General features: G+C 40.8%; 1 protein-coding gene across 1 annotated transcript; it reads right to left on the bottom strand.

Moving 5' to 3' along the window:
- Positions 1–8,261: 8,261 nt before the first annotated feature.
- LOC126632797 (protein CURLY FLAG LEAF 1-like) lies at positions 8,262–9,633 on the bottom strand. The gene is made up of 2 exons (XM_050303291.1): positions 9,222–9,633; positions 8,262–9,073 (listed from the first exon to the last, which is right to left on the bottom strand). Exons 1-2 carry the CDS (start codon positions 9,450–9,452, stop codon positions 8,624–8,626), a joined length of 681 nt encoding a protein of 226 aa, XP_050159248.1. The 5' UTR covers positions 9,453–9,633; the 3' UTR covers positions 8,262–8,623.
- Between the last annotated feature and the right edge of the window lie 3,333 nt (positions 9,634–12,966).

The raw sequence follows: 12,966 nt of genomic DNA, 5'->3' as shown, positions 1-12,966 counted from the left end.
TCTGATCAGGGGTTTTAATTTACGTTTTTATGGTCTTTACCATGAAATTTTTTATTTTCTAGTGTCAGCTGGCTGCATGAGCAGCATTTGCTCTTGGTATTTTCCTTTTCCCAGAAGTTCATCAGTTTTGTAGTTGGCTATTTTTACTTTGATCTCACTATAAACCTCACAACAACAACAACAACAACAAAGCCTTTTCCCACTAAGTGGGGTCGGCTATATGAATCCTAGAACGCCATTGCGCTCGGTTTTGTGTCATGTCCTCCGTTAGATCTAAGTACTCTATGTCTTTTCTTAGGGTCTCTTCTAAAGTTTTTCTAGATCTTCCTCTATCCCTTCGGCCCTGAACCTCTGTCCCGTGGTCACATCTTCGAACCGGAGCGTCAGTAGGCCTTCTTTGCACATGTCCAAACCACCGTAACCGATTTTCTCTCCTCTTTCCTTCAATTTTGGCTACTCCTACTTTACCTCGGATATCCTCATTCCTAATCTTATCATTTCTCGTGTGCCCACACATCCAACGAAGCATCCTCATCTCCACTACACCTACGTGTTGATGCTTCACCGTCCAACATTCTATGCCATACAGCATTGTCGGCCTTATTGCCGTCCTATAAAATTTTCCCTTGAGCTTCAGTGGCCTACGACGGTCACACAACACGCCGGATGCACTCTTCCACTTCATCCATCCAGCTTGTATTCTATGGGTGAGATCTCCATCAAATTCTCCGTTCTTTTGCAAGATAGATCCTAGGTAGCGAAAACGGTCGCTCTTTGGTATTTCCTGATCTCCGATCCTCACCCCTAACTCATTTTGGCCTCCGTTTGCACTGAACTTGCACTCCATATATTCTGTCTTTGATCGGCTTAGGCGAGGACCTTTAGATTCCAACACTTCTCTCCAAAGGTTAAGCTTCGCGTTTACCCCTTCCTGCGTTTCATCTATCAACATTATATCGTTTGCGAAAAGCATACACCAAAGAATATCATCTTAAATATTAAGTTTGTGATCTTCGCTAGATTGCTCCGGTCCTTAGTGTGGATAAGTATGTAAATGGATAGAGACAGGAAGTAAACACAAGATGTACGTGGTTCACCCAGATTGGCTACGTCCACGGAGTAAAGGAGTTCTCATTAATTGTGAAGGGTTTACACAGTATATAGGTTCAAGCTCTCCTTTAGTGAGTACAAGTGAATGATTTAGTACAGATGACATTAGGAAATATTGTGGAAGAATGATCTCGTAATCACGAAACTTTTAAGTACCGAAGTGTGGTATCGTCTTCACTTGCCTTATCTGTCTCATAGGTAGATGTGGCATCTTCTTTGGAAGTACTCTTCCTCCCTCCAGGGGTGGTATCTTTAACTGGTGGAGATGCACAAGGTAATGTATCAATTTCACTTGACGCTTACTTGTAGTTTCAGGCTTGGTCAAGCGCGATACAAACCATGTAGTAGGAGTCCCCCAAATCGCCGAGCTAGGGGATCTGCTGAAAGAGGTGACAGACAAGGTAAGCAATCAGTCCCAGATCAGAAGTTTGATTTCGAGTTCCAGCTGATTGTTATCCTTCTCCTTATCTTGCAGGTAGCATGAAGGATAAAGAGAAGAAAAAGAGAAAAGGTGATATGAGATACTTTTGCTTTTAAAGAAGTAACTTTCCACAGGCTTATTCTTGAACTGGGCTGAAGGGTTTTCTTGTTTCCGCCAGAGTATAAGGCCGACTGAAGAATTTGAGGGTCAAAACAAGTCCATCAAATCTAGAGTACGTTCGACCCTGCTGATATGGGATACTTTTGCGGTTGACAAAGTAGTGGATGTATCAGCACGTGTTCTGTTGCGCTTGTCTCCACATGCTTCCTTGTATCCTTCTCACTTGCCCTATTTGTTCCTCAAGCAGATGTGGTATCTTCTCGGGAAGTATAAGATGTTGAAGATGAGTACTCGAGAGCAATGGGGTTCCAGGCAGTCAGTTCCGGACTAGAAGCTTGATTCCAAGTGTTGACTGATTGCTCTCTTTCTCCTTGTCTTGCAGGTAAGAACAAGGCCAAAGGAAAAGACAGGGAAAAAGCATGATATGGGATACTCTTGTTTTTAACCCTGATGATATGAGATATTCTTGCTCTAGTGTAGCTTGTTTGCAGAGGTATTCTCGGGGGGAAAGAAAGCTGAGTATTTCGAGAGGCTTCGTTGGGAGTGCCCTCTCAGATATGAGGAAGGGTTGAGCATTTTTGCAGGTCTGCCTGTCCGTTGAGAATGGAGGTCGACATATATAGGAGTCTCCTTAATAAGGAGTAATACTATTCTTTTACCCTGCTTGGTCATAGCACGGTAGTGGGAACTGCCAGCTTCACGTGTTTTAACTCTGTCAGAACACTTTGAAAAAGTGGTCTGTGGTATCTGGAAAGCTGATGTTACGTGTGAAGATTACAGACAAGCTTTATCCAAGGAGATCTGGCTCTCGAAGTTGAGAAAGCGGTGTGAGGATTACAGACAAGCTTTATCTAAGGGGCTCTCGAAGTTGAGAAAGCGGTGCCTCTTCGGTTTTCGAACAAGCAATCCTGTCGGGGATCTGTCTCTCGAGATTCGGAGAACGGTGCCTCTTCGATTTTTGAGAAAGCAATCCTGCTAGGAGTCTGGCTCTCGAGATTCGGAGAGCGGTGTCTCGTCACTTTTTGAGAAAGTAATCATGTTAGGAGTCTGGCTCTCGAGATTCAGAGGACGGTGCCTCTTCGATCTTGAAGCAAGCAATCTTGTTGGGAGTGTTTTCTCGAATGTGAGTAAAGGTTAGGCCTGTTTGCTAGTCTACCTTGCCACGGAGCATAGAGGTTGACCCACAGGGACTTTCCAATTATCCAGCAATGGTCCTGTTCCTTTACCCTTATGGGTAATAATATGGTAGCTAGACCTTCAAAATTTATGTGTCTAAACTTTGTTAGTGCTGTTTCTTTGCTATTCTTTTACCCTTTTTGGTCATAGCGATGTAATGGGAGCTGCAAGCTTCACGTGTCTAAACTTTGTCAGAGATTTTTGGCAAAGTTATCTCTGGTACCCGTGAGCTGATGTTGCGTGTGGAAAGTGAATGATTGAACAGTAACATTCACATGCTTTCTACTTCACTAGAAATCTTCGACAGAATGCCCGTAATTTCCGCAAAGTTGAGTGTGCATGTGACAGGTGCTGACAAGGCTGAAAAAGCAGGTGCCTCTTCGATTTCTGAGATCGACCCTCGTGGTCTCTGAACAGCCCAACTTTTGAGAAAGCAAGCGCCTCTTCGATTTCTACGATCGACCTTCGTGGTCTTTGAGCAGTCCAGCTTTTGAGAAAGCAAGCGCCTCTTCGATTTCTGCGATCGACCTTCGTGGTCTTTGAGCAGCCCAGCTTTTGAGAAAGCAAACACCTCTTCGATTCTTGAGATCGGCCCTCGTGGTCTCTGAGCAGCCCAACTTTTGAGAAAGCAAACGCCTTTTCGATTTCTGAGCAGGCGCCTCTTCGATTTCTGAAGCTCCATCGAGTGCGGATTTTTATAGAGGCTGGTATTAAGTTCCAAAACACACTTGAATCTCCACCAGTAGAAGCTCCCTTCTTGCATTTCTAAGATCTTGATTTGTCCGACCTCTTTTCTCTTCAACACCTTTGAAAATGTCTGGCCCCTCCGACCGTCGTTTTGACTTGAACCTTGTTGAAGAGGCAGCCACGCCTTCTCCAAACAACATATGGCGCCCATCCTTCTTATCCCCTACTGGTCCTCTTACCGTTGGGGATTCTGTGATGAAGAATGATATGACCGCTGCGGTGGTGGCCAGGAACCTTCTCACTCCCAAAGATAACAGACTAATTTCCAAACGGTCTGATGAGTTGGCTGTTAAGGATTCTCTGGCTCTCAGTGTTCAGTGTGTAGGTTCTGTGTCTAATATGGCCCAACGCCTATTTGCTCGAACCCGCCAAGTTGAATCATTGGCGGTTGAAGTGATGAGTCTCAAACAGGAGATTAGAGGGCTCAAGCATGAGAATAAACAGTTGCACCGGCTCGCTCATGACTATGCTACAAACATGAAGAGGAAGCTTGACCAGATGAATGAATTTGATGGTCAGATTTTACATGATCATCAGAGGTTTGTGGGTTTGTTCCAAAGGCATTTATTGCCTTCGTCTTCTGGGGCTGTACCGCGTAATGAAGCTCCAAATGATCAACCTCCGATGCCTCCTCCTTCTAGGGTGCTGTCCAGTACTGAGGCTCCAAATGATCCCCCTCCGGTGCCTTCTCTTTCTGGGGCTCTGCCGACTGCTGATACTTCTCTTAAGCAACCTTTGTGAAGGCTCCCTCTTGTTTGTTTATTTTGACTCGTGTATATGTACATATTTGTAACTTCTTAGAGATATCAATAAATAAGCTTTGTTTCATTTCAACGTATTTGTGAGTGGAGCATGTAGGTTGAGGTAGTGTTCCCTTAATTTCCCGAGTGGGGAAAACTTCTCGATTGGAGACTTGAAAAATCCAAGTCACTGAGTCGGGTCGGCTATATGAATCTTAGAACGCCATTGTACTCGATCCTGTGTCATGTCCTCCGTTAGATCCAAGTACTCTAAGTCTTTTCTTAGAGTCTCTTCCAAAGTTTTCCTAGGTCTTCCTCTACCCCTTCGGCCCTGAACCTCTGTCCCGTAGTCGCATCTTCTAACTGGAGCGTCAGTAGGCCTTCTTTGCACATGTCCAAACCACCGTAACCGATTTTCTCTCAGTTTTCCTTCAATTTCGGCTACTCCTACTTTACCTCGGATATCCTCATTCCTAATCTTATCCTTTCTCGTGTGCCCACACATCCAACGAAGCATCCTCATCTCCGCTACACCCATTTTGTGTACGTGTTGGTGCTTCACCGCCCAACATTCTGTGCCATACAGCATCGCCGGCCTTATTGCCGTCCTATAAAATTTTCCCTTAAGCTTCAGTGGCATACGACGATCACACAACACGCCGGATGCACTCTTCCACTTCATCCATCCAGCTTGTATTCTATGGTTGAGATGTCCATCTAATTCTCCGTTCTTTTGCAAGATAGATCCTAGGTACCGAAAATGGTCGCTCTTTGGTATTTCCTGATCTCCGATCCTCACCCCTAACTCGTTTTGGCCTCCATTTGCATTGAACTTGCACTCCATATATTCTGTCTTTGATCGGCTTAGGCGAAGACCTTTAGATTCCAACACTTCTCTCCAAAGGTTAAGCTTCGCATTTACCCCTTCCTGAGTTTCATCTATCAACACTATATCGTCTGCGAAAAGCATACACCAAGGAATATCATCTTGAATATGTCATGTTAACTCATCCATTACCAACGCAAAAAGGTAAGGACTTAAGGATGAGCCTTGATGTAATCCTACAGTTATGGGGAAGCTTTCGGTTTGTCCTTCATGATTTCTTACGGCAGTCTTTGCTCCTTCATACATATCCTTTATAGCTTGGATATATGCTACTCGTACTCATTTCTTCTCTAAAATCCTCCAAAGAATGTCTCTTGGGACCCTATCATACGCTTTTTCCAAATCTATAAAGACCATGTGTAAATCCTTTTTTCCATCTCTATATCTTTCCATCAATCTTCGTAAGAGATAGATTGCCTCCATGGTTGAGCGCCCTGGCATGAACCCGAATTGGTTGTCCGAAACCCGTGTCTCTTGCTTCAATCTATGCTCAATGACTCTCTCCCAGAGCTTTATTGTATGACTCATTAGCTTAATACCCCTATAGTTCATGCAATTTTGTACGTCGCCCTTATTCTTGTAAATAGGCACCAAGGTGCTCTTTCGCCACTCGTTTGGCATCTTCTTCGTTTTCAAAATCCTATTGAAAAGGTCAGTGAGCCATGCTATACATGTCTCTCCCAAGGCTTTCCACACTTCAATCGGTATATCGTCTAGGCCCACTGCTTTTCTATGCTTCATCTTATTCAAAGCTACAACCACTTCTTCCTTCCTGATTCGACGATAAAAGGAGTAGTTTCTATACTCTTCTGAGTTACTCAACTCCCCTAAATGAGTACTCCTTTCATGTCCTTCATTGAAAAGATTATGAAAATAACCTCTCCATCTGTCTTTGACCGCGTTCTCTGTAGCAAGAACCTTTCCATCCTCATCCTTAATGCACCTCACTTGGTTTAGGTCCATTGTCTTTTTTTCCCTTGCTCTAGTTTATAGATATCCAACTCTCCTTCTTTGGTATCTAGTCGCTTATACATATCGTCATAAGTCGCTAACTTAGCTTCTCTCACAGCTTTCTTCGCCTCTTGCGTCGCTCTTCTATACCTTTCACCATTTTCATCGGTCCTATCCTTGTATAAGGCTTTACAACATTCCTTCTTAGCCTTCACCTTTGTTTGTACCTCCTCATTCCACCACCAAGATTCCTTTTGGTGTGGAGCAATGCCCTTGGACTCTCCTAATACCTATTTTGCTACTTTTCGGATACAGCTAGCCATGGAATCCCACATTTGGCTAGCTTCCCCCTCTCTATCCCACACACACTGGGTGATTACTTGCTCTTTGAAAGTGACTTGTTTTTCTCCTTTTAGATTCCACCATCTAGTCTTTGGGCACTTCCAAGTCTTGTTCTTTTTTTCTCACTCTTTTGATATGTACATCCATCACCAACAAGCGATGTTGATTAGCCAAGCTCTCCCCCGGTATAACTTTGCAATCCTTACAAGTTATACGATCCCCTTTCCTCATTAGAAGAAAATCTATTTGTGTTTTTGACGACCCACTCTTGTAAGTGATCACATGTTCTTCTCTCTTCTTAAAGAAGGTGTTGGCTAAGAAGAGATCATATGCCATTGCAAAATCCAAGATAGCTTCCCCATCCTCATTTCTCTCCCCAAAACCATGGCCACCATGAAAACCTCCATAGTTGTCTGTCTCCCTGCCTACGTGTCCATTTAAATCTCCTCCTATAGATAACTTCTCTGTCTGAGCAATTCCTTGCACCAAGTCTCCAAGGTCTTCCCAAAATTTCTTCTTCGAACTCGTATCCAACCCTACTTGAGGTGTGTACGCATTAATCACATTGATGAGTTATTGTCCTATTACAATCTTGATTGCCATGATTCTATCTCCTACCCTCTTGACATCTACAACATTTTGTGTCAAGGTCTTGTCCACAATGATGCCAACACCGTTTCTCGTTCTATTTGTGCCTGAATACCAAAGCTTAAACCCTGAGTTTTCTAGATCCTTTGCCTTAAGACCAACCCACTTAGTTTCTTGTAGGCACATAATATTTATCCTTCTCCTCACCATAACTTCCACTACTTCCATAGATTTTCCCGTTAAGGTTCCTATATTCCACGTTCCTAAACGCATTCTACTCTCTTGAACTCTACCCTTCTGTCCTAGCTTCTTCACCATCCCCCGTCTAATAGGATCAAAGTACTTCTTTTGTGTGTCCTGTGTACAGTTGATAGGAGCATATGCTCCCAAACAACTTTGAGTGGAGTCGTTCGAAAAGAAGTTTCTATGGCCCCCTTGCTCATTTAACACTGCATCCGGGTGCCGATGGAGATACAGCGACCCTTGCTCACTTATTACTGTGCTCGGGCCACACAGCGCGCCACTTACGAGTGACGTCCTAGTTTTAGCGCGATTTCGTTCTGGATTCATTGTCATAAGGATTCGACGTAACTGTGGAGTGCCGGATGTCGACTACCTGACGCCCTCCCCCTCCTCCTTTATCCGGGCTTGGGACCGGCAATGTAAGATAAACTTACATATGCGGAGTTTCACTATAAACCTCAATTACCTAAAAACATTTGGGTAAATCTTTTAGTTTAACTCCTCCAAAAAGTAAAAGGTCGCCCTTGTTAACAGTCGGGGAAACATGTGCGGTGAGATTTCATCAGAAATAAAAAGGCAAAAAGAATAAGAGATGCGTGTACTTATATGCTGACACCAGTTTCATCCTAACCATAATAATAATAATAAATAAACAACTATTATTATCACGCTGGAAGTTTAATTTTGCCTCATAAAAGTGTTTTTTTTTTCAAAATATAAAAGATTCAGAATGCAGAATTAGAATTTTAGAGTGTTACCAATAATTCCGTAAAAAAAAAAAACTTATAATTCTATAAAATAATAATAAATGCGATGATGATACCTACGCCAGTAAATTGTAGACCTCCACTATAAATCGTCTTTAGTTTGCAACGGTTGATGGTTCGATCTCATCCAATATACTTATAAAGCAAAGAAATAAAATCCTTGAGACAGATTAAGAAAAGTAGAGCATTTATATATAATCAGTAGCAGACCATGATTACCGACACCCATGGTTTAAACAACTTTAGTAGTAGGATAATAAGCTTCATTTATATTTACATTAGGTAGAGAGGTCTTTCTCTCTCTCTCTCTCTCTCTCTCTCTCTCTCTCTCTCTCTATATATATATATATATATATATATTAGCACTCTTACCAGTCATTTTTCTAATAGAGGAGGAAGATGAAGCTATAAATTGACAGACATTTAAACCCTCCAGGAAGAGTATAACACAGAATATATAATTAACTGTTAAATCATATGGCATGCCTTGTCTTAGTCTTAATTAGCAGAAGCTTAATTACTAGCTAATTAATTAACACATGAAGCTACTAGTACGCCTTGGCTTGAAATTGAATAGGTTTGGGGGGCTCTGATCAAGTTGGTGCATGTACTTGCAGTTAGGGCATGCAGGAGAAGACCTGCACAGCATCACCAGCATGTGGCACTTGATGCACACAGTGGCCACCATCTCCTGCTGCTGCTGATGGTGATGATCAACATGAAACCCTAAATTAATAGGGTTACTTTTTGTTGGTCTGTGGGGTTCCATGAACAAAGCACTGAAGTTGTGTGTTGATGAAATGTCTGAATTAGCGTTGGATTGATCACATGATCTTAGGTTGAGCTCCAGGTCGAGGCTCATGGGACGACGACGACGACGATGATGATCAGCAGCTGGACTAGTTGGTGGCTCAGGGCTCCTCCTTGGGTCCCTTGAAGTCTTCATCTGAGTCCTTGTGTTGTAAAAATGTATCTGCCCCGACTGCATGTACACGATCGATAAAAAAAATAGTTTCTATTTAGAAGTAAAATACTAAAAACTGAAATGGTTATCTAACGGTATGCTATCTTTGTTACTTCTGTTTATATAATTGAAACATACACAACACACACACATATATAAAATATACCTGAATATCAAGGCATCTTTGCCACTCCAAAGGCAATGGAGTCTCAAGGTGAAGCTCGATATCAAACAAGGATTTCGGTGTGCTTTGTGGTACTTTCACACGTTTTTCGAAAAGTTGCTCCATATGATCGTATGGATCGTCGTCCCATTTTCTTTTCTTGGATGAATTCTCAAAGTCTGGGATTGCCTTCTTTTGGATTGGAGAAAGAGGATGAGCTTGAAAAGAAACCATAGCTCTAGCTGATTCAATCACTCAAAGATAAGTAGTTATACTCTCTCTCTCTCTCTCTCTCTCTCTCTCTCTCTCTCTCTCTCTCTCTTACACAAGCACACACAGAGAGCTGAGAGCTGGGGAGAGTTGAGAGGTTGAGAGATCGAGTTGGATTGGATTATATGTCAAATGGTTGGGAAATTTTTTTGGTAGTTATATAGGCTGGTGGAGTTTGGCCACAACTGCAAGGGAGGATCTAAGGGGCAAAATTTGAAGGTACAACTAAAAGAAACCTGGCCTACGCATGCATGACGTGCATTCCAAGTTGGTTGTATTAACTCTGATTATTATAGCTGAGAGAGAGCTCCAAGCCAGCTCTCTATTAAAGCCTACGATGTGAAATTCTAACCAACTCAACTCCTTGGTCTAATACCCCCAACCCCCCTGATCCTGATGCCACCCTAACACACCCAACTATATAAATCTTAGCAATGCATTTGGTCTCCATGGACTGTATACTGTACAAGAAAAATAATATAACTTCTGCCATATGACAATACTATGCAACGCAACGATTCAGTTAAAATATGACATATGTTCAAATTTGATTACCGATTTTTAAGTTTTTTTAAAAACATTTTAAAAGTCATAATTAGACTATATATTGTGAAACTCAATAGTGATATCGGGCAGGAACAACTTCACATAAGTTTTTTATGTCTCGAATTTAGTGAGGTATGTTATCCAAGCCATGCATAAGCCACAATTAAAAGCTAAATGTACACCAAAGCCAAATTTTAGCAAGACTATTGCACCACTCAACATTGTCATGTGGCAAGAGCAACTCATGCTTTCAAGAGTAAGCGAATTAAGCTAGCCAAGCTAAAAGCCAAATGTACACCGAATGCCAAGTTTTAATTTGATTATCGTGCCACTTGGCATGCAAGAACAATCACGTAAGTTTTCAAGTCATCAAAATTCAAATAGAACAGCTATTAACACTTTAGAATAGTCTTTACCCAAAATTACTATAAATTTATGTTGCTGGAACTCATCCCAAGCTCAAACTACTGTAACAGCCGGAACTATCGGGTGATTGGGACAACCTCACAAGTTTTTGCATGTATCCAAAAATTAAGTTAGCTAAGGTAGCCAAGCTAGAAGCCAATTGTAGACCAAAGGTCAAGTATTTACTGGATTGTTACATAATCGTAGCAAGAACAATTTAACATATATAACTCATGTCCTGAAAAGTAAGCAACCTAAGCTGGCCAAATGTAAACCAAATGCCGAGTTTTAAGTGGAATGTTGAGACTCAACACTGAAATGCAACATGAACAGTTTTGTAGATGTTTCTCTTGTTCTGAATATTAGAAGAGTACATGTAAGCACTCTAAAATAGTTATCATGCACTCTCCAAATCCTCCAATTCCATTTTCCCCTTGATTTCTATAAGAGAGAAATTAATAATAACTATTTTGAAGTGCTAAAAACACTTCGATTTCAATTGAAGGTGAGCTAAGCTAGCCAAGCTAGAAGCCAATAGTTGAAAACCAAATGGACACCAAATGCCATGTTATGATTCTTATGAGAGAGCGGTGAGATGGGAAAGAGGAGGGAAGAGGTGTGTGAAGTGGCCATTAAATGAGAAGAGTCTGTATACAGTTGAAGGAAGGTCTTGAATATCTATGGATCATTAATATACACAATAACTCCAACTTCCCACAATTAGGTTACTCAAAGAAAAACAAAAACCTTTAAAGCTCTCAACACCCAAACTCCTCTCTCCCTCACACCCGTCAATAACCACATTCCTTGCCATAAGCCATGAAATTAATCACTGCAACTAATTAAATTTGCTTTTAAAGCTCTCAACACCATCGGCTATTTGTGTTTTTTTTATAGGGAAATCAATGATATATGAGAACTGCTAAGGAGATTTAAAAGTGGGACTCTCTGTCATTTCATGTTTATTGCACATTATTTTATAATGTTGGCACCAAAATTGTCGTTAAATTGTAAGGTAACAGAAAATCCATGGAGAGTCTCACTTTGAAAGAGTCTCCTTAACATTTCTCATGATATATTGAAAGTAAAAAGAGATTACTAACTGAAGGGGAGAAAACTTGATCGTAGACATAGAGGATTAAGTGAGACAAACTACACATCAGGACCCGAATTGCGGTTGACCATCAACTTACACATTCTCCCGACTCAAAGCAATTGGAAGGAACCAGACCCTCGATAGAATGTCCCCGGTCCCCCTACGAACTTGAGCCAACACCATCGGCCATTATATCCGTCATGCCCCTTATTTTATTTCTTCATTCAATATTTATTTAATTTTTTTCTTTGAAGTATATATCTTGCAATTCATGACCCTATCCATTTGCTCCTAAGATCAGAAACTCTATTTATTCTTGGACCAACAATCAGATACTTTTCTTTTAACTATTGTTTAAAATTTGTTTACATATTTGGTGAACATTGAATATTTTTATTGTAATCAATCTATCCATTAAACATTTAAGTATATAGCTCATGTACTATAAACCTCATGCATCAAGGGTTCATTGATGTCACTGACCTTATAGTGTGGTGGTACCTCTACCCTTATTAAATAGGTAGTTTTGAGTTCAACTTCTAATAGACTAGGCTGTTGAATCCCACTTTTAAGAGAATAAGTACCTAATATACTTATGTCCTTCATGAGAGGTATGTGCATGGCACTGGTTCATCGCTACAGTAACATCACATTTCAATGAAAAAAAGATATATGTAAGTTTTCATCTTCATTGGCATGGGACGGCAGCGATAATGCATCTGTACCATGTAAGTTTCTCTCGTATTTCACAATAACAAAACAATAAAAAAAATATGATAAAAAAAACTAAAACAGGATATCATAAAAATGATATATTTATTGAGTTTTCATCTAACTGCTGGTTCTTTATTATTTATTTTGCATTTTCTCTTCTACCCCTTGATTATATCTCGTGAATGTGATATAGATAGCAGAGTGCAATTTTGGGTCAGAATTGGAGTGAGTGGAAAGGGCAAAAGAAAAAAGAAATTGCAAGTTTTGTTGGGCAATAAGTTCCTTTGTTTGGGAAAGATCTAAGCATACTCATGAAGGATGAAGCCATAAGGGCATTGGAGAGGAGGGTGTGCTTAGAAAAAAAATCACCAATCAAGTATAAATTGGAGAGGGACCCTAAATAGACTAGACAACTAATGACATAAATACCAGGCCTGTTTATTGGTACTAGTCAAAAGAACTAGGACACAAAAACTAGTTTTCCTAACAAAGGGGCATTTTTGTAAGGTAGCCACCAAATTGAAAACAAGAATGTAAGTGGAGAAAAGAAAAACTAGAAGAGAAATTATGATTGCAAGAATGTATAGTATTTGTGTTGAGTTTAAATTATGACTGATTCATTGTACGACTTAGCCTAATTTTTTTTGTCATTTAGAATAGAATATTGTTGTATAAAAAATGAGTTGCTATTAGCACTCTAAAAAAGTCATCATGCAC

The sequence above is a fragment of the Malus sylvestris genome, chromosome 8, assembly GCF_916048215.2.
Source record: "Malus sylvestris chromosome 8, drMalSylv7.2, whole genome shotgun sequence".
Classification (NCBI taxonomy): domain Eukaryota; kingdom Viridiplantae; phylum Streptophyta; class Magnoliopsida; order Rosales; family Rosaceae; genus Malus; species Malus sylvestris.
This window is presented reverse-complemented; position numbering and strand designations above follow the sequence as displayed.